The sequence below is a fragment of the Vanellus vanellus genome, assembly GCF_965231255.1.
Source record: "Vanellus vanellus genome assembly, chromosome: 8".
NCBI classification, from domain to species: domain Eukaryota; kingdom Metazoa; phylum Chordata; class Aves; order Charadriiformes; family Charadriidae; genus Vanellus; species Vanellus vanellus.
In genome coordinates, this window is record NC_138913.1 from 28,296,854 (window position 1) to 28,318,041 (window position 21,188).

General features: G+C 42.5%; 1 protein-coding gene across 1 annotated transcript; it reads left to right on the plus strand.

The window, feature by feature from the left end:
• Window positions 1-232: 232 nt before the first annotated feature.
• Window positions 233-21,011, plus strand: CEP63 (centrosomal protein 63). Its single transcript, XM_082487163.1, has 14 exons — window positions 233-279; window positions 2,017-2,197; window positions 4,126-4,221; window positions 6,415-6,540; window positions 7,423-7,536; window positions 9,956-10,189; window positions 10,448-10,593; window positions 11,377-11,511; window positions 12,142-12,256; window positions 14,139-14,336; window positions 14,788-14,874; window positions 16,887-17,092; window positions 17,664-17,961; window positions 20,508-21,011. The coding sequence occupies exons 1-14, from the start codon at window positions 236-238 to the stop codon at window positions 20,664-20,666; spliced, it is 2,139 nt and encodes a 712-aa protein (XP_082343289.1). The 5' UTR covers window positions 233-235; the 3' UTR covers window positions 20,667-21,011.
• The last annotated feature ends 177 nt before the right edge of the window (window positions 21,012-21,188 follow it).

The window sequence follows — 21,188 nt, forward strand, 5'->3', positions numbered from 1 at the left end:
GTGGTAGTAAAATCTGTTTTCCTTTATTTTGCAGATATTTGGCTTGTAAGTTCATGAAGGTGATCACTGTTCTCCTCACCTGTAATTGTGCGCTAATTGTAATTTTTTTAACTTCTTTCCTCAGTAGACTTCTTGTTCTGCAGTTGGATGGAGAAGTAGCCTTGTTTGTACATTGCTATGGGTGACCGCTGCTTTTGTGTACTTTCCTAGCTGCTAAAGCCACCAGGATTTGGTGATGGAGGCTTTACTGGAAGGAATGCAGAGAAATGGGCAGGGGAGGTATGTATGCCACAGTGTACAACAGTCATTCAAAATCATTTAAGTATTAACCTTCCCTCTCATTCAGAGTCAAATCCTCTGGTATCAGACAAAGCTTGCATTGCTTAAATAAGGGCTTTGGAGTTTGTCCACTAGCGCATGCTGGTGGAGAAATACAGTGTGCAGTGGCCTTCAGCTGGTGTAGAAGCAAAGTCACTGGGTAAGATGGCTTTGCAATAATCCCTTATCAGATATTATAGTCTTAATTGTTAGAAATTTAATTTTACATCTTCCTGAAAACCTTACCTCTTTTTTGTTGTTGTTGTTGTTGTAAACCCTTCTTGCCTTCTGACATCAGGAGCAGTAGTTAAAAGTGTGAATAAATATTTTTTTGTAACAGCCTTGCAAGGTTAATGAGACATGACTTTGTTATCTGTTTTTATTGAAAACATCTGATTATTTCCTGCTTGTTGAAACTGCAGAGTCCCATTCGTTTCTGAAGAATCCTTAATGCTCTGTCTTAGGTGAAAGTATCTAGACTTTTGGATCCCAGGGAGAAACTGTAGTGCCAATAATGGAAAAAAAAATGTTTTATGTGTTAAACAAGCATGAAGCAAAAGTCCCTGATGCCATTTTCATAGTCATCTTTGAGAATGTGACTCAAGTTTACTGATACCATATCTTCTGCAGATAACTGGTTGCAGAAATCAAGTTTAGACTTAGCTTTATGTTAGCAGATGCTGCGAAGGAAATGTTCTTGCTTTGCGTAATAGCTGCTAATTTTTGGTTAACTTGCAGGACAGGGTGAACTTCAAATTTAACTGATGTTGGCTCCTTTAAGAAGTATTTCTTTCCCTATAGAAAAACTGCCAAGTTGTGAAGTGTGCATATGCTCTGGGGGAACAGAGAAATTTCAATCCCTTAACCTATTGATTTCCATTTCTTTTCAGTGCTTCCTGTTTGACAGGCAAATTAAAGGGGTAAAGATCATCATGGAGTTCACCGCCCTCTAGGGCTGTATCTTGCAAGCCTTAATATTGTCCCTGGTTTAGCAGCTTGTGAAGTTTTAGAGGAGTTAGTTGAATTGGCTTCAATAATTACTGCACCAAATTAGAAATTGCAGCGTCGCTAGGGAGCATGCTCTCCCCAATGGATTGCAAATGTTTTATTATTCATTATCATGTTGTCATCCAACCCCCTCTACTTCGGGGTTTGTCTCCATTTGTGATAAACTTCTGTTTTCAGGAGCTGATAGCTTGGCTGTAAGATTTCTCTGGTGTCTGAAACTTGGTATAAAATGCTTCTGCCTGGAGAGCAATTAAGGCAAATACAAAATACGGATAAAACATGCTCCAGTTTACTTAGATAATGCATTGTACCAAGACAAAGGGGTGTGTTTATAGGTGCTTGTAATGGTTCTCTGAATAGAAGACAAACCCCCTGCATTTAAAGTGTGTAGGTCATTTGTTCTCATTGGGATTTCACAAGTATTCTGCATTGGTCATTGCCAAATTTAGGTCTCTGCCTGGTGATAATACGAGCATACCACTTGTGAGATATTGCATTAGAGAATGGGGTAAACGCATTAAGTATTAAGTATATTTCTCCACAAGCTAATTTGCATAGAGTTCAAAGATTGCACGTACAGAGTTGTTCCCTTGGTGCAAATCAGTTTGTTCTGCTGACTGTGTTGGTATGGGACACTGTACCTGTGTTGGGTGGTGCCTGCTTTGTAACTACAAGGTCTTTCCCTTCCAGCGGTGGGTTCTTGACTTCCTGTGAGGCTGAGCTGCAGGAGCTGATGAAGCAGATTGACATTATGGTGGCTCACAAGAAATCTGAATGGGAAGGACAGACACAGGCTTTGGAAGCTTGCCTGAGTGTTCGAGAGCAGGAACTTTCCTCTGCCAAGGCTGCTCTGCAGGAGAAATATAAGGAGGTAGCTCAGGTTCACACTGTTTTCTGATTGGTGTTGACCTGTGTGTTTTGTAGGTTACAATATAATATAAAGACTGAACCTGAATTTCAGAGTTTGACTTTGCATGGATGTGTGTTTTGGGTATTGTTTCATCAGTTTTGATTTTTTTTTTTTAAATGTTTAAATGCTAAGCCAAAGCAAGGGGTTAACTTTAGTAAATAGCTGTACTAAGCAGAACAGGAGCCTGTCTCATAGTTGGAAGTCAGGAATAGAATTTACAAAGGATCCTGTTGGATTCGTAATTCAATCAGAGTCAAGTGATCAACTCTCTAAGGGTTGGTGGAAGACCACAGATTGAATTGTCAGGGTTTCTAGAGAGAGCCCAGAGACACTGAATCTGGATACAACAGCAGTAGACGGCCCAGCAACCTCCAGTCATTGGCAGAAAAAACATTTGAACATTTGTAGAAAAAACTACACCAAGATATTACTGAGAGATTCTCCAAGGGCTGTTTTATGCAGCCAAGGTTTTGTAGCCTTTAATTAAAGGCCTGGGGGAAGTGCAAAAAAAATCTGTATTGATGGAGAAGTATCAGTAAGTGAAATTTTTGCATAGGATGTGGACCATAAACTTTCTCTTGTGCGAATGAACTGATGTGTCTTTTCTTGGATCAGAGGAAACTGGTAGGAGTCTGGGTGGCTGTATGTTAAGATCTAGCCACACTAACTTTTTCTGAAAGTGTTTAAAATTTGTCCTTATATTTATAGTTGCTGTGTTCTATCTTTCGGCAGACTCTTTACTGCAAGTTGTGTTTTGGCAGCTTTCTGAGGAAGTTGCTTTGTCTTCTTGGGTGGAAAGCCAGCTGACAACTGCACAAGCAGTTGGGTTTTTTGGGTGCAAATATACTACATCTTCAGAATTACCCAAGTACTGCTGTGGCTTTTAGTAATTTTGTGTGGAATCTAGTGGAAAGAGAAATGTGACAGGTTGTAGCAGTGGTGGGTTAAGAACTCTGTAGTTTCTTGTTAATATGGTCAGATGCTTCGACTGGTCCGCATGGCAAGTTTTGGAATGAATGTCTTTGTTACAGGGTTATTAAATATGAAGTCACGCCACAGGATTTTAATTTGCAAGAACAGTGATTTTTATCGTATACGTTAGTGTGTGTTTTCTCAAGACACTTTTGAAATATTTCTTACCACCAAAAGTGAACGTTGATTTCAAAACTGAACTGTAAACTGTGGTTAAAGTCACTACTGCTTTTGTATGCTTTTGGTTTACTCATATGAATTGTCTGTGGTGATTTCTTTTAATTTTAATTTGTTGGCTTGCTGTCCAACACAGAGGTGGCCACTCGGGGTTGTGGGTGGGAAAAAGGTGGGAAAAAAAAAAAAAAAAAGAGGAAAGACAAAAATCAGTCATGGGAAAAGTTGAATCAATGTAAGGGAAGTCTTCCCCTTAAGTTTCAAAGCCCCATTTCTTTCTTTGTCCCTCTCATCTCCATGCATTATTTTCAATCTGTGCTTCACCTGAGTGTAGTAAGATAATGACATGGCCACCTTTTCTTTTGGTAGATAGCTTGAAATCATAGTGCGTGTTTATGAAGAATTTGATGAAAATACCAGATAAAAATAGCCTTTTGACACAAGCCCAAACTGTCAGTTTCATCCCGAAAAAACGAAAGCCAGAAACTGGCTCAAAACAAGAAGCCAGAACAGAAACAGTTCTGGCCTCAGCCTACCAAAGATTTAGGGATAAGCTTAGTCTCATTCATAGCGAATGACCCCATTGAAACATGCAGTTTGTTAACAGAATTAGGATCTTTTAATGGTCGTTTACCACTCCCACTATAATGTATATTTATGAAATGAAAACTAATCCCAGTACCTACTGACAATAAAGCCCACTTCTATTGTTTTATTTATTTGCTTTTTATCTCTTCATTCAGGTTGGCATGTTGCGTCACCAGGTAGCAGACATGGAAAAAGCCAAACAGGACATGGTCAGAGAATATGAACAACAGCTGAAGAAATTTCAAGAGGAGGTAAGTTGCAAAAAGAGAAGATTGGGTTTTAGTTCCCAGTTTTATATATGATCTGATAGGTTAAATATTTCATGTCATTGCTTTTGTTTAAATGCCATGCTTTTAAAACTCCCCATTCTTTTAATGTTTATGTTCTTACAAAAAACAGCATTGGGCCTAAACAAAGTAATATTTTTATGCTTCATTAGGCCTGTTTTTTGCACTTCGGAGGAACTTGGTAACGAACAGAAAACTGTTTGGAGTAGAAATGTCTAGTAGATGTATTGTTGCAGTTTTCATGTGTTAGACATCTACAGAAGTTTACTGCAAAATTGTCCTGCGTTCACCCATCCCAGTCACCATAGTGCTTATTCTGAAGTTGCCATGGGTATAGGCAGCAGCAGTTTGCTCCTTCAGCATTTTGTGAAATTAAAAAAGGGTGGTGGTGTAACTGGCCTTGATCGTACGAGATCAAGAGATGAGAATGGTATGTAGTCTCATCTTCTTTTTGCCTCCATTGACTCTGATTTTGTTGGTAAGGATTTTGTTCTCTCAAGGTGTATTAGTCTTAATACACTTAATGAAAACTAAGTATACTTAGAAAATATTTTTTTGAAATAATTGCAGGGCTTTCATCTCAAAAAGCTTCTTATTCACCGCAAGGTGGTACATGTGGAATGTCCTGCAGGTGGTATAACAGCATTCCATGTTTATGCCTTAACTCTTTTCCTGTCTCCACTTGCTTGTCAATAGCAGTGGGTTAAATGGCACGAACAATGCTAGTAGAGCATTGACCTGTTTTCTCTGGAGGCTTGGGCCTAGTTCATGCTCGCTGCAAGCCATAAGTTAAATTAATTTGGTAGTCTCTGCTTTGACGACAGAAGGCATCTGTCCTCATTTAAAACCCCTTACTATTCAGTATGACTAACAGTCTTCGTTCACTAGATGTTCCCACTGGAATTGTGGATAAGCTGCAAAGCAAAGCTGGGGTGCATTGGCAGATCTGCCTAAATTGCTAAGGCTAAAATAAAGTGTGTGTGTTGTGGCCAAAATTGCAATGTGTTGGTATTTTACCCACGCAGTATTAAGGTAGATGACATTAAGCTCCAATATTCCTCAGTCTTCTGTTCTTAGCACTGTTTGGGGAAAGTCTTTCTGTCTCGGTTTACCACTGTTAACAGTAAAATTGCAGGTATGGTGTGTAACTCACTGAGATTGTTGAAAAAATAAACCTGTAATCTCCTGATGTGTTTGGCAAAAGCTGTTCATACATTAACTCTACGCCTGTACATCTGACCATTCCCATTGAACATGCCTAAGTATTTTGCTGACTCAGGGCTTTGGAGAACCTTTTGTGACCAGCGCATGAGGTCTTGATTCATATGTTTTTTCTTCTCACAGTCTTCTGTTCATCCATGGGCTTAGCTTTCTCTGTCAGTAAAATGGGAATGATGACTTCTCAAATTCATGTGGCCGTTTGGATACTTAAATATATTTAATAGCTGAGTTGGGGGGGAGCTCATGAGGTGGAAAATCCTGTGCAAGTTGCAAGAGATTATTTGCTCAGAGGGTCATTTAAATGTCAAGAGTTTTTTCCTCATTCTTGCTTCCGATACGACTTTAGCATTCTAGCAGTAGGCGTAGGAGTGATATTTTCTGTTGGCATTCTCCACTCATTGTGAAATACGTAGCGTATCTAAGCAGAAAATGACAGATGAAGTAGTGTTGATATTATGTATAATGGCAATTCTCAAGTCTTCCTTCTCCCACTAAGCGGAAGAGTTCCAGTTCCCACCTCAGCTTCACGAGAGTATTTTAATCACTTAAGAAATTGTAATTCTGTGTAGAATTACCCCCCACCCTGTGTGTGGTGTGATGTAGAGAGGAGTGCCATGCTCTTGCTGCATTAACGGCTACATGTAAACCTCCATCTTATCAATATTTTAGTCGTGTTTTAATAGTGGTAAGACAGAGGTCTAATTAGAGCTGTTGATGTCACGACTTCAGTGGCATCTTATACAATGCAGCATGTTTTGCAATCCTGTTTATATAATAGGCTCATTATACAAATAGAAGTCTTCACTTGCAAGCTGTGTGGCCTTGATTAGGGGAATTGTTTGTGTGAAGCCATTTTATGTGCCTTCTTTCAAAGTGCTGTTTAATTCTTGCTGTGGGGCTTGAACAAAGTTGTCTTGTTCACTGAATTCCTTGCAGTTGTCCAGGCTGAGGAGGAGCTATGAGAAGCTGCAGAAGAAACAACTAAGAGAAACTAGAGAAGAAGCTAACAAGAGACAAGGGGAGGACCAGTTTGAAATGAGCCGACTGACCAGGAAGCTGGAGGTATATAGTGAAAAAAGGAAGTGCTAACTGGAGTTTGTATGTATTAACTGACTTTCTGGGCTTCAGTGGTGACTGAATAGTCAACTAGGAAGTGGACTGTGAATCCTGCTTAAAAAGTACTCTCCATCCACTCTCCAGATGTAGCTCTTCTCAACTGCTTGTTTAATAAAGGCAGTTTCCTGCAATGGGACCTCTGAGTACACAGGATAAACTATGCTGCTGTTCTTATTCTTAGGCTAAATAAAAGGAAGAAGGTGCTGGAAGGGTAATTAATTATGTGAATGGAATGAATTCCAGTGTGGTGAGGTTGTCACCTCACTTCTTTCAGGAGGAGAGAGCTACATGTCAAACTTCTTCTCAACCCCGTCTCATCTTTTAATCTTTCTGCTATGCTGAGCTCAACCGCGCTCAATTTTCTTCTACTGCACCCTGAAGATGTAGCTAACAAACACATCTGACTGATGTAGTGTCCAATTTCTGGAGCAGAGATTAGCATTAACATTCTGTAGTTCATACTTGCCATCTTAGTGATTTCAATAGCAGCATGTTTTGGAAGCTAAAGACAGTCTGAATTCTTAAACCTCTGACAGCAAATCCATGAAACTAGCCGTGAATCTGTTAGCACTTAACATTTGTAAACAGCAGTAATTGACACTGACGTTTTAACTCAGGAGGGAACGAAATACAGCAAGCACAGTATGTGAGGGGTTTTATACTGCTGAGTTGGTGCATCAAATAACTGGCTAATGGTTTCCCTGCTGTGGGGAAAGGTGCATGAGGGTATGGTGGAGAGAGAAAGCAAACATGGATACGAACTAGAAGGGGGCCTTCTTGTCAACTGCATGGATGTGCTGCTCCAAGCCACCCCTGCTGTCCTTGCAGGAGTTTCGTCAAAAATCACTTGACTGGGAGAAGCAGCGCTTGCTTTACCAGCAGCAGGTGGCATCGCTGGAAGCACAGAGGAAGGCTTTGGCTGAGCAGTCTGAGCTCATTCAGGTACAATTAATACGTGCTGAAAGTTTTTGTTTTGTTTGTGGCAGCAGGTGGGAGGGGGAGGGAGGGGAGAAGGGGGAGAGACTAATGAAATCTCTCAGGCTTGAATCCAGTTTAAGTTGCCATTGAAATGGCTTTTAATGTCCCGGTGGAATAAGGTTTACTTGTATAAGTACTGTATGGAAAAAAGATCTGGAGTCTGTCAACAGAGGTTAGATAAACCTCGAGCAGCTCTCCCTGCCACCCCTCCCATTTGTAGAGAAGATAGTAGGATGAAGCTTTCCCTAGGAGGCAGAGACCACAGCACATGACGCTTTAAAATAGCTGTTACATCGTGTTGTCTAGTTCAAAGCTGCGTACCTGCCAGTAGCTAAATATGTACCTTGTAGGTCCAGCTCAGGGGATGATGTTGGAAAATAGTCTTCCTCTACGACAGATACTTCTGCAAACTACTGAAGTAATAGGAGTTTTCAGCCCCCCTCTTCTTTGTGTTAAAGTCTCTTAAAGGCAAGAAGTAGCGGGGCTGCTGTTCCTGAAAAGCTAATCGCTCGGTGAGTTAGTGGTGCTGCAGCAGAGCAAGATGAATTGACCTAGAGCGCAGCTGTGAAGTCACACTGACACAATCACAGCAGACACTGATAAGAAGCTCTTGCTGGGGGCTTTGCACTTAATGGGCTCCTGAGTTGCTCTTGAGTGGAAGCTCCTGCAAGGAGGAGGTTTGTGATGACAGGATTGAAGCTGGCTCTGACAGGGGCTTTGTGAGAGGCTGACACTAGGAGATCTGCAAATGCAGAGAGCGCCATTGAGCAGAAGGTCTTGCTGCTCTGCTGTCTTTGTATCATTGATAGCTCAATTGTCTGAGAACAGATGTGTCCTTGGAGTGCAGGCTGGTATACTGGAGCGCAGAGGAACTCTTCTTACTGTGCAGCAGAAAAACAGGAATTTTGGGAAATTTTTCTTAAGCGGTAGAGATGACTTAGGTGCATAGGTACTGTGAACAGACTGCCTGAGTCCTCAGTTTCTTTGAAAAGCCCAGCGTGAAAGGGCTAAATTTTTGCCTTGAATGTTTCTATGCATTTTTTTATGCTTGGTTGTTTTTCTGGCACAAGGTCGAGCTGAGATCTGTCACCACGGAGTACTTCCCTTTTCCCTTCTTTCAGCTGGCCTCCACTCATATCTCTCAGTGCAGCTTAGGGAAGCCTGGCATTCTTACCTGGTGATGAGCACCTTCCTGTAATGCTGGCAGCCTTTAAATTCAACAAGTGAAACTTGGAATTCTGTGTTGTCCTGCATGCTCTGTGGCTGGAAATAAGAGATAGCTTAAATGCTTCCCTAATGCAGAAACAAATATTCAGGTAGTCTGGTACTCCGATTTCTTGGGTGGAGAAAGGCTGTACTTTAAACTCTTGCCCCTCCTGATTACGTTTTCTGTCATGACTATTCAAACAATGAAAAGGCTGTAATCAAAATTATACCATAGTCTTCCAAATGCACAGTTCCTATAGTTGTCTCAGTTATGAGGCATTATGTGTCAGGCAGTAAATCAAGGCATGTGGTGATTCTGAAGCTGGCAGGAATTGCTACTCTTAGAAATTGGGAGTAAAGGACTACTCAAATATTTTGTTTCAGCCTTTAAAAATTACAAGGTACTATACAAAAAGGGAATACATGAAGTGAATATTCTTAGAAGCTTATATGGGAGCTGGCTTGTTGAATTTCACCAGCTAGCTATGTGGAAAGAAATGCTATGAAATAAAGTATTGTGCCTATAAATAACAGAGCATGTATTGTTTGTTAGTCATATGTTCCTTATAATTTTTTTTGTCTGCCATTAAAACAATGAAACATTCAAAGTGAGCATTCTTGCAAGCTGTTAGAACCAGATATTTACTGCATAAAGCAAAACATAATTGTCTCTTACATCCAGTTTGTTTTTTCATCTCCTTGGTGGTTGTGATTTTTTTTCATTGTGCACCACGACCTGCTTCCACACCTGTCCTGGTGGGGAATTAACAATTGGGTAATCTCTAGCTTGGTTATAGCAAACCTTCTTACATGTTGCCATTTCTCGTGGTCTTGCCTTAGGTTAATGAGCAAAAAAATAGTAGGCAGCTTTGTTAGACAGTTCATACTCAGACAACTTGAGTGGTTTGAGATCCTCTTTTCTCAGATTCTCTTTGAACCCCTTTTGGAATCAGAGGGCCCCCTCAGGTTTTCTTTATTCTGTTTTCCTTCAGAAGTTTTACCCATTGTGTGAACATGGAACAATAACAATACTTTCCATAATTTCCTGAAAGGTAGTGTTGCTTACTTTGAGAATGTGGCTTGTTACGCTAAGAAATCAGTAGTTGTTTTGAATGTAGTTTTGATACACTGTGTTTTCTATAATATAGCTTTAATGCAAACCACTTGCTCCTGGCAGACTCAACTTGCCAATCGGAAGCAGATTCTGGAGTCCGTGGAGCTGGCCAGCCGATCAGAAATCCAGCACTTAACCAGTAAGCTGGAGAGGGCCAATGATGCTATCTGTGCCAACGAGTTGGAGGTGGAGAGGCTTAACATGAGAGTGGACGACCTGACTGAAAACAACAGGATGATCCTGGAAGATCAGCAAAGAGTGCAAGAAGAATTAAGGCAATCCAAGAAAATGTTAGAGGTCAGTGGAGAAACTGCTGGAAACTGAATGTAAAGCAGTGCTTGTGAGAAGTAGGAGGAAGGCTCTTCATCCCAGAGCTCCTGTCTCTTTCTAGAGCCATTGTAAAGTTCCTGGTTGGCCTCAAAGCTGGATTTGTACCCATGTGGTGCTCTGCAGTACTTCCTAGGGTGCCTTAGAAATCTGATCAACCTCTCATGGCATTACAACAAACCGATTTTTTCCATCTTGCAACAGTCATTCCTTCTCCCTCCCATGCAGGTTCTGCAGGATGAAAAGATGGAACTTAGAGCCACCTTACAGTCTCAAGAAGACTTCATTGACAGCTCCAAGCTGCACCAGGAACAGTTACAGAGAGAGCTGGCCAGGGTGACTGAAACTCTTCGCTCAAAAGAACTCCTCATAAGGTAGCATTTGTGCCTCACTGATGCTTAGGCCCTTGAATCCAGATCTATATTTCAGGTTCTTCCACTGAGGATGGTAGAAGCATTTTCATCCAGCTGCATCTGTATTGGTTGATATATAGAATGGTACACTGTAGTTTCTCACAAGTGCTGTGCTTCCTTGAACCAATTGCCGAATTGCATTGCTTTTGAAATCAAATGGTGCTCGATGAAGAGTGTGGAAGGAATCAGCTTTCTACTCAGCTAGGTTTCTGGAGGCAGTATGGGGCTTTTTTGCTTTTCCCCCAGGCATTTTCAGTCAAATGCTGAAGGCCTTTCAGGATTTGATAATGTGCTTATTAATGTAGGTGAAAGTTCTCACCGATTTAATGAGTTACCTTGGTAAGGTAACTATGTATGTGACAAAATCATCTTGGCCTTCCCCTGCTGCACAGTCAGTGTGCAAAAGCTATAGGGTTCTGGTGGCCATGTCAAAAGGTTTTCGCGTATGTTACCTAACAGCCACACCGTTTCTTGCAAGCTGGATGTCTGCTAATGACAAAGAGACTGGATCAGGGAGGGCAGCAGCAAAATAGGATGTTGTCTTTTCCAATCAGCCTGAGCTGAAACGGGGGGCTGTCATCCAGCTGGCATGTTTGCGCATTCACAATGCACGCAGGTGTCGCCTAGTGTTGGGTTTTATGTATTTTTCAGAAAATTCCAAGAAAATGGTGGTTATGTTTCCTGTATTAGTGAACTTGGGCATGACTTTTTTGTACTGAGATTAAAGTTCATGTTTCTGCTTAGGGCTTTGGAGGAACGCTTGCAGGAGAAGCAGTTGTCTTCCCCGGGGCTAGAGCTGGAGCATATACTACTGCAGCTGGATGTTGCTCAGAAGAAGGAACAGCACTTACAGTCAGAGGTGACTCATCTTGAGAACAGGTAGCTGACTGCTTGCTTTCCCTGGATGTGCAGTGAAACTCAGAAAATAATATAATACCTAATATATTGTATTCACCAAGTTAACCAGTCCCACTGATTTTTGTAGGCTTATTTTAAATATCAAAGGGCTGAAGAAATCAAACGCTATTCATTTTGCAGTTTAATAGTGAGACTGTTTTGCTAATTGGTTGGCTGCTTTTCACCACACACTGTGGGTGTTTTCAGTGTTTTAACTTGCTTAGGCTTAGCTCCTTCATTGGTAATAGGTTAAGGAGCCTTTGTTGGTCACCTAGTAAGAACCAGATCTAGACCTTACTGTGAAATAAGGATTATAAACAAGTCTTCCTCTGGGAGTTTGTGGTTTTCAGACTAATGTTTGCATGGGAAGTTTGTAATCTTACTATGGTAAAGAAACAAACAAGAAACAGTTATTATCTGTCAGATCAGTTTCCTGATCTCTTTTGAAATTATTTTGGTAAACAAAACCAAAGGATTGGTAAGGAACTTCTCAGTTAAGAGTCCGGTTTCTGTTAGGATGGATGTAGGAGACTGCTTGGAAGATCAAAGTTTCTTTGACCATGTCCTCCTCCTTGGGGTATTCTAATCTGTAGTTTTACATTTGGCACCCAGCCTGGTGTCTTCAAATGCAAGGTGTGTACAGCTGAGTGAAGAGCTGGATGAGAATATCAAAGAGTTGCAGTCAATGGAAGAACACCATACTGAGTCAAAGGCAGAGATTAAAAAGGTAATGTTGCTTTGTTCCTGGAGAGTGGGAAAGGCACTTGTGGAGTCAGCTGTTCCGTGCATGTCATGTGCCTCAGCGGAGGCTGCAGCGCACAGTTAGCAAAGCTCCAAGTGGGATCAAAGGCCAGGAGCGTTGTGGAGGCAATAGTGTGCTGCAGGGTAAGGAGCAGATCTGACAAAGGAGGAGTTGAGAGGGTGGGTTGGAGGTTTCTGTCCATGGCTCTGTGGTTTACTTTGTGAGCATCTCTTGGGCCTACCCCCACTGCACGCAGGACTTCTCTACAGCGTAGAGATACCTGAATTAGTGCCGGAGGGCCAAATATGCAAAGAAATTAAGGCCTGGAATCCTGAGCTTAAGCCTAGGGCAGGCTCCCAACAGGATGAAGAACAGGGAGGAAATGGGTTTTGCTGTAATATATCCTATCACACTTGAGACAGGGCTTCAAATATGTTCTAGTCTGTAGGTGAGTAAGGCGGTTTGTTTCAGACTTGGTAGCGAGACATGAACTCAGGGGCTGGAGGAAACAGAGTAGGTTGTCTGCCACAAGGACCTCACCCTTGTACTCTGTGCACCTGAGGGAGGCAAGCCCTCCAAAAGGCTTGACTTCTAATAAATCGTCCAGATTAGTTAGTGTGAGAGCTTTCACTGGAGCATGGGTTAGAGTAGAAACCTTACTGGACTTGAGTGAAAAACCTCGCCTCCATGAAAGTCTTTCATCCTTTATTCTGAATGTACAGAAATGCAGATCTTGCCAGAGATGCGTGCTTGGTTACACATCTAAACAGCCACACAATAAATGAGTCTCCTAGAGGCTGCTGGGGAGGAAAGAAAGATTTATTATGGTTGTTTCTATTTTATATACTTGGGAGGCATTGAGGTGACGTGGAGATAAATCACCATATGTATGGTATTTACATGGCTAGGCAGAGATCATCTGGTTCAGTTTTCTAAAATGCTTGTAATTCTCAGAAAAATCCTGGAGGTGTGGGTGGTGTTAATATTTTTGGCTAATGGAATGGAGTACTAGGGAAGAAATTATGCTATGTTGTTGTTCTCTTATGTCACTGAATAAATATACAGTGTGTCTACCAGAATATTGTATGCAGTTCAGGTCTGCCATCTCAAAAAGGATTGAATAAAACAAGATGAGATATGGAAAAAGATGACCAACAGGATGGAGTGTTTTTTTATACAAGGAACAGCTGAATGGAATAGGACTTACCAAACTGGAAAAGAGATAAATGACATTGACCGTACTAAAAATAAAATCATGCCTGTCATGTGGAAAGCAAATAGGGAATGATTATTCTCTCATAATGCAGGGACTAGTGGTCATCAAATGGAGTTATGAAAACAAAGAGGTATATTTTTACCCTGTGAATAGCTAGCTTGTGGAAGTTTGCCATGGGTAGCTTTAGTTGCTACAAGCTAATATCGATTCAAAAGACTTAGGACAAATTCGTGGAAGAAAAGTCAGACTAGAGCTACTTAAAGATACCATCTCTGCCTCAGAAAGGCAGAATGGCAAATGGCAAGGTTATATTGTGAAAGTGTTACTGTGCTTCCCTAGTTATGGTAAAACCTTGGGTAACTGTTGTTGGCCACAGAGGTACAATGGTGAGCTAAAGAGACTGATTTGATCAATTATGGGTCGTCTTGAGTACTCCACAGCATGTAACTTATGTCTTGTCCCAGTTGGCAGTTTATGGTGTGGAAAAGGATTGGGATGAGGTGGTTTTCAATCAAGAGGGGCAAGCATGCACAGAGGGCTTGTTACACAAAGCTTTTTGTTTTCCTGTACTTAGGTGTCACATTACCATGTGCTTTTTTGCTGAAACATCTTTTAAAAGCTCATGGGTGATGTGTGCATATCTTCCTCCAGCTGAAAGAGCAGCTCTCTCAAGCTGAGCAAGCTCACAGCAGTGAGCTAGAAGGGATGAAACGGGAAATCTCCAGGTTGATGCAAGAGTTACACCAGCGGGACATCACAATTGCATCTGCAAGTGGCTCCACATCAGACCTAGAACAACGGCTGAGAACAGAGATCGAAAGAGCAGAGAGGAAAGCGGTGGAGCACAGGGTAAAAAAGGCAGAAGACTCTTATGCTGTCTCTTTAAGGGATCTGAAGGCTTGGACTACCACCCTAGTTTTTAGCTATGTTAATAGTTTCCTTCTCTCTTCAGCCTTTGAACAAAGACTTTGAGAATGTTCTGATGAAACCTAATTTATGGTGTTCACTGAATTTGTCTTGCTGCTTCTTTTCAAACCTGTAACTGGCAGTCCCACAGAATTCTTTGAGATCACTCATGCTAACTAGGCCTGGATGATGACATCTTAAAAAAAAAAAAAGTCACTGACTGTGCATGGTTATTTGTATGGTCTTCTCTATAGGGTCCCTGCAGAACTAACGGCTCAAGACTTCCTTTGTACTCATGCTTGAATTGAGAGTGGAAAATGCCTGTAGGGTATCGTGGGCATGTGTTGCATCGTGTTCTTTTTTCTGAGCTTGTTGTTTGCCTCTGTTTCTTCAGGTAATTCTGGTCCAGCTGGAAACCTTGAGGCTGGAAAATCGTCATCTCTCAGAGATGCTGGAAAAAATGGAGTGCGGTATGCTAGAGGTATGCATTAGGGACCAGAGATGGAAAGGGGCTAGTGTTGCGTGTCCCCTACCTGGGAACAGTAGTAGTCTTTGCCCAGGCCTCTCAAAATGCTTGCTAGAGTTGAGTGAACTTAAAACCCAAGCAAAAGGGGTAATTTGTGAGGAAACAGGCCCAGAAATACTGAGCATCTTGTTCAGTCATAGGGTAGTGTGGAGAACGGCGGAAACAGCCCTCATCTCAGTTTCTTTTCCATGGGGTCTGGCCCACGGTTTTTAGTACATTTTGTTACATTTCTGTTTTATGCCAGTTTACCTCAAACCTCTGCTTCTAAATCTGTGATGTCCTTTTGACCTGTTTCAGAGCTGTAACTACTCTGGTCCTTGCAATTTCTGGGGTGAGAGCACGTTCCCCTCCTGGTGAGGAGCCATTCAGCAGGGCTGTCCCTTGCACTCCGCGAGCAGGTTGCAGCCTGGGGATACGGGCTGGACACCTTGGGACAACCTTGGGAAGGGGCAGTCTGGTGGGCTCTGCCCAGTGTGGCACTCTGGAGGTTAGGTGAGGCCACCTCATCCAGAGGGGAGAAAGGGAGCCTGCATGGAAGAGGCGCAATCTTGGCGGGAATAATTCCTTAAAAGTAGTTGATTTTAGCGCTTGCAGGAAGGAAGAAATGGCTGGTTTGCAAGTTCTGTCTCACATAATCCAGAATGGATGCCTCACAGGGGCAAGGACTGGATTCAGACAGCTGAAAACCTGATGGGAATATATCATCAGAGCTTTTATCCTGTCAGATCTGTGGGAAGGAAATACTCAGTTCTTAATGTTAGTTTGGAGTGATTATTAAACATGTCAAATTCTTTGGAAAGTGTTGAACAGAAGCTTGTGGCTGGTGAGATGGAGAAAAAACAAAGCTTTCTGGAGGGCTGAGTTGAGACTGAGATGACTTAAGGCTCGTTGCTTTCTGCTTGAAGTGCCTGGTGGGCTTCTGCCTGCCTGATTCACCAAAAACTTGATAGCAAAGTGTGAAGCAAGATACCTGTTGCATGTTGGGTTAAAAAAAAAAAAAAGAAAAAAAGCCCCACAGCCCCATGGCACAGAAGCTGCCAATCTTGGACAGGTTCTTCTAATGCGCAGTTGGAAAGTCCCTAGTTACAGCAGTGATGAGAATGAATTAAGCATCTAAATTTAATAGTATTGGCAAAAAGAAAGTGTGAATGTCACAGGAGTAGAAACAATGGAAACTGGAAATTCTATCCACCTAGTGAGGAGAAGATGGGGAGAAGCAAGTTATTCAGAGTTACAAAAAGAAAAAAAAACAATTCACTTTTACCAGTGAAAGTTTCTAAAGGGCTATGGGTCATGCCAGGTGGGGAGGTGTTTGCACAGCCATTTGTAATTATTACCATAGGCCTTTGCTAATTTGAGTGAGGGGATGTAGAAGTGTTCCTGCAAACAGCTTTGCTGGTAGCTCACATGGAAGGTGGTTTCTCACAGAGCATGGCTACTTCTTATCAACAGCTGAGCTGCAGGATATGTGTTTCTTCACATGGGTAGGAAGTGTCTGTCAGAGCCTGCTGCTCTGATACCTGGAGAGTTGCTCAGGCTGAGACAGTTTATGGGGGTGCCACCTGAGTCTTCCCAGTTTTGGCTGAGAGGCTCGCATCTTAGCTAAGTGAGGGAAACCTAGATTATACAGCTGGAGGAAAACTCGAGGTCATGTAGTCCTTCTCATTATCCCAAGGCCAGAGGCAGATACATCTGAACTATTCTTGGTCTGTATTTCACTGTTTTCAAAAGCACCCAGTGGTGAGAGAGGCTTCATATCCTAGGCAGATCAGCACAGCTTGTCTGGATGCAGACACAATAAGGCATAGATAATTGATTTGCTTTTATGAAAGCCTTGAAAATTTTGCCAGTCAAAATTGAGATCAGAGGATATGCCCCAAGGAATTGCTTGCTGGCCTTTGCTCTGGATTTGACTATGGTGTCTTGCAAATCAGAAGTTTTGACTTCTGCCCTTTTCTGTCTGTTAGGGAAAAGATGTCACCCCAGGAGCACTCAGTGAAGACTATGCTATTGAACTAAATAAACTACAATCTGAGAACCAGCAATTGCGGAAGGATCTAGCAGAGGCCAGAGCAAAACTGGAGCTCACCCAGCAGGTCTGCCAGGATGAACCCGAGGGCACTGCTCAGCAGATGCAAGACCAAGAGCCTGAGGCCAGGGATGTGCAGTACAGGTGAGTGTTGCGTGACCCCAAGGATGCTGTTTCCTTATTATGAAGGGGAACAGAAGACGTGGGGAGGTGTTGGCTTTTAATGACATGCTTTATGTATATTATTTATCTCCAGCACATAGTATGTATGGGAGTACACAAGGACTGTTTCGGAATCTGTCTTTATGTTTGAAGTAGTGCAGTAGCTTTTAGTCCCAGCTGGTTTGTGTTCTGCAAAGCCAGCTAGTATTTGACTGTCTCTTGACTGCCTTTGCCTTCTTCTTTGATTGAGAAGCAGTATGTGCTCTTTTCAGTGAAGGGATTAGATTTGGCCCAGGTGGCTGTGCTCCTTTCTTTTGCAGTACTAAGATGTGCAGACTGTAGTTTTTGGTATCTGCAATAGCAGAAGAGTGAGAGAGAACTCCCTAGAGACTGAATGTGCATCTGGAAGTCCTATGGAAACAAGAACCAGTTTGGATTGCCAGGGCTATTAGTGACCTGTATGTTAATTGCTATCTCTGCGCAAGTTTTTGCTGAAGTTCAGCTGCTAAGAGGCAAACTGTCAAAGAGTTTTGTGTTCAAACCTGCCTTCCAGGACAACTCGGGAAACACAACACAAACATGATGAACAAGCAGAGAAAATACACCACAAGCCTGACGGGACTGTTCAGCAGCATCAAGGGGAGCCCCAGAGATGGGGGGCTGCTGAAACAGGAACTGTGACCCCTGAGACGGGCGAGCTACCCACCCAGACCAGCAGGAAGAACTCTGTGGAGTCACTTGCCTCACTGGGAACGGATTCTTTGCTCCATATGCTGGATGTAAACAAAGATTTTGCAGATGAAGCATCTAAGCAGTCCATCTCAAATCATCACAGAGAATCTGTGCCTTTGGTAAGCAGCTGTATAGAAGCTGGTTGCTATTCAACAGCTGAGGATATAGCTGGGTTCTCATCTGGAAAAAGGAGCCAGATTTTTGCATGTATGATCTGACTGGTATGTGTGTGATTATGTAGGCATACATCAAATGTTAAACAGGGAGGAAAAAAACCTGCTGGATGGTTAATACTTGGACGATGGGAGCTGTGTGGTTATTCTTCAGAATTCTCTGGGGAAGGGCTTTGTTTGGTATAAATGCTAAGCTAATTCCAAAAGCTTGTGGTTCTCTCTATACTGGTGATATACATTGGTGTGTACCGTGAACTGCTTCTGTCATGTCAGAATTCTGCTTCAGCTTTTGGGTTGGGTCTGTAGTAGAGACTCAGAGTGGATGTAGAGCGATGAGTATTTCAACATACAGTTTCTGGGTGAATCTGAAAGCTGGTGCTGCACATCTGCATTCACTGTAATGCACAGGGTGAGTTTGACCCCTCTGGACGGGACTGCAGTAGTCAGCATACTGAACTTAGAGCCACTTGTGATAGCTGATAGGAAAGCCTGAAATTGATGCTTCGGTGCACAGAGGAGGCTATTATTTTACCTAGTTGCTTTACCTAGATCGCACTTTTTTAGTAGGAAGCCCTGTTGGCACCTTCTCTGTCCTCTTACCTCAGCTCAGCTGCTGGACCACTTGCCCAAGATACAGGAAACAGACTCAATCACTTCTTCCTTTGGTATTTAAGACCATATGTCCCAGTACCCACTGTAATGACCTGGCTGTAGACTGACTTGAGCAGGGAGGGGAATAGAAGATGGACACTGAGAGTAATTGTTGTACCCTGGGTCAGACAGGGCTGTAGTAGTTCAGGGAGGGGAGAGTCCTGGGTGCTGATCCTTGCTCCAGGTGTGTTGCCACTAGCGGTCTTCAGAGTATTTTCTCCTCTGGTTGTGTGTTAGCAGTGACAACAGCTATTTTTATTTTTTGGGCAGCCCAGGGAAGAGTCTCTAAGGCTGATGCACGGATAAGCAGAGACTCGTCAGGTTTGTACATCTTGGTGAGGTTTACTACCAAGAATAGGTCTTGATTGTTTCAAAACTAAAGTAGCTTGTGGGCATGTCCGGAAAACAAACGTTAGGAGCTTAGGGAACTGTGATATTCTAAATGGAAACTCCAGATTGCAGGGTTGGAACTGAAGTGTGAACAGTTCCACTTCAGGGTCTGAGAAGCTCTAGGGCTTGATGTTTAGTAGAAGAGAATGTGCTGCTTTTTCTTCTGAGAGGTTGAAATAATGTTTTTAAGGAAATGCAAATATTTCTCCTGGTGTTGGCTGGGACTTCCTGCTCATGGTCAGGCTCCAGTGTCTTTAAATCAGTTCCTGATTAAGAGAGGGGAATTCTCATCAGTAGGCAGAAGTAGGGTAGGAGAGATTTGCTTGTTATCTGCAGCCTTTTGTCTGCTTCCCTTTGTTCCCGGCTGTTGATAGAAGACCAGAAAACCACGAGACTCCCGGATTTGGAAGTAACCAGTTACATTTTCTTGCCAAGACACCGAGGCAAGTTTTCTGTAATGGGAAGCAGCCCCTTAGTAACTTTATAATTCACCTGCCAGCCCCTGTGCAGGAAGCTTCTCTTCATCAACTCGTAAATTAAGTGTGGTTTCCAATGTTTTTTGTAAGTTAAGAACTTGTGGATAAGTGATGTGAGTAACAGGAATAGTTTTTGACTGTAAAGGTAAAAATCTGGGGTAGTTTATTGACCACTGCTAGCTGAACTGAAGTGGTGTTCAGTGAGCTGTGATGGGAGTTGGGTCTGTGCTTCCCCTGTGGGACTGTAGCAGGAACCAATTATTTCAGGGAAGAAGAGGAGGTATGTAAAAGAAAGCAGAGATATCCCCAGTGCTGGTCCAGTCTGGCAGTTCTTTCCCTTCCCTGGAACCCATATTCTGAGATGATACTGCTCACTGTGATTTTTATGAAGACAAGGAGCAAGATGTAGACCTTAAGTGTGAGGCTGCACTAACACACCCAGGACAAAACCCTTGGTATTTGGTATTGACCTTCTCTAGACTTATGCTATGATTGCACATGCCATGTCATTCCCTCTCATTATTTGAAGTGGAAGGGCTGGTAATTGAAATGAAACTCCAGTTCCCCGAAGTAAACAGTTGATTCCTGTTGATACCTCTGGGGTCAGGGTTCCCGCCTGTGAAGTGCAACAGTTATGTAGGCACATGGAGAGCTTGTTTCTGTTCAGAGCTAGCCCTCCGGTGCCTTGGAGGGGAACTGCTGGAGTGGAAAAGTTGCATGTGCTGAGGTACTGATTTTTCTCCCTGCGGTTTTGGCAAAGTCTTGGGAGGCTTTCACTGTTGATTGGAGGCTGTTGGGAGGGACATTTACCTGTGATACGAGCATGAGAGCTTGAGTGCTTAGTCTGTCCAGTAGGACAGAAATTACACAAGAGCCCTTTAGAAACATCTTTAGTTGTGTGGTTTGCGGATTGGTAGTATTTCTGGCTGAAACTTGGAATGAAAGAATGCCCAATATCCCTTTGTTTCCCTTTAGTGCCCACTGCCTACAGCTTCAGTTGGATCGATAGCTGCAAGATACCTGGAAGAAGAAGAACTGAGATCCCAGCACATCCTGGAGTGCCTAAATGCTCACATTGAGGAACTGAAAAAAGAGAGTGACAAGATAGTGAGACAGTTTGGACACCAGGAGTAATGTTTCTCACTGAATTTGAATGCTGGTTTCCTTCTGTCATTCCAGACTGTGACTGGGGAGGTACCTATAAACGAATTGCCATTGAGTGAGAGTCCATATCTCCCACTTTGAGCTGAATCAGCAGGATGGATATTGAGGAAAGGAAACTCCTCTCTAACATGTTTGATCTGATGGAGGGTGTTACACCACAAACACTTTAGTCAGCTTGCTGTAGGTCAGAAAGCTGCATCAGAGGTGTGTTTGTGCACTCACAAAGAGATTACGCTGTTTTTAGAAGCAAGCCATTTGCTAATTTTAATGTAAAGTATTTTAAGTATTATTTTATACATGTAAAAGCACTAAAATAAAACAGAATGGAAAAATGCCTCTCTTCTTGTTCATACAAATATGCAGAGTAAATCTCTTGTGGTTTATCTTGCCTTCTCATCAGGAACTTTGATCAACATCCTTTCCCTCCCAGAGTAGCTATCTTCTTCAAGGAACAAGGAATGTAATTCCTCTTTCCTTTAGGCTATCTGTATT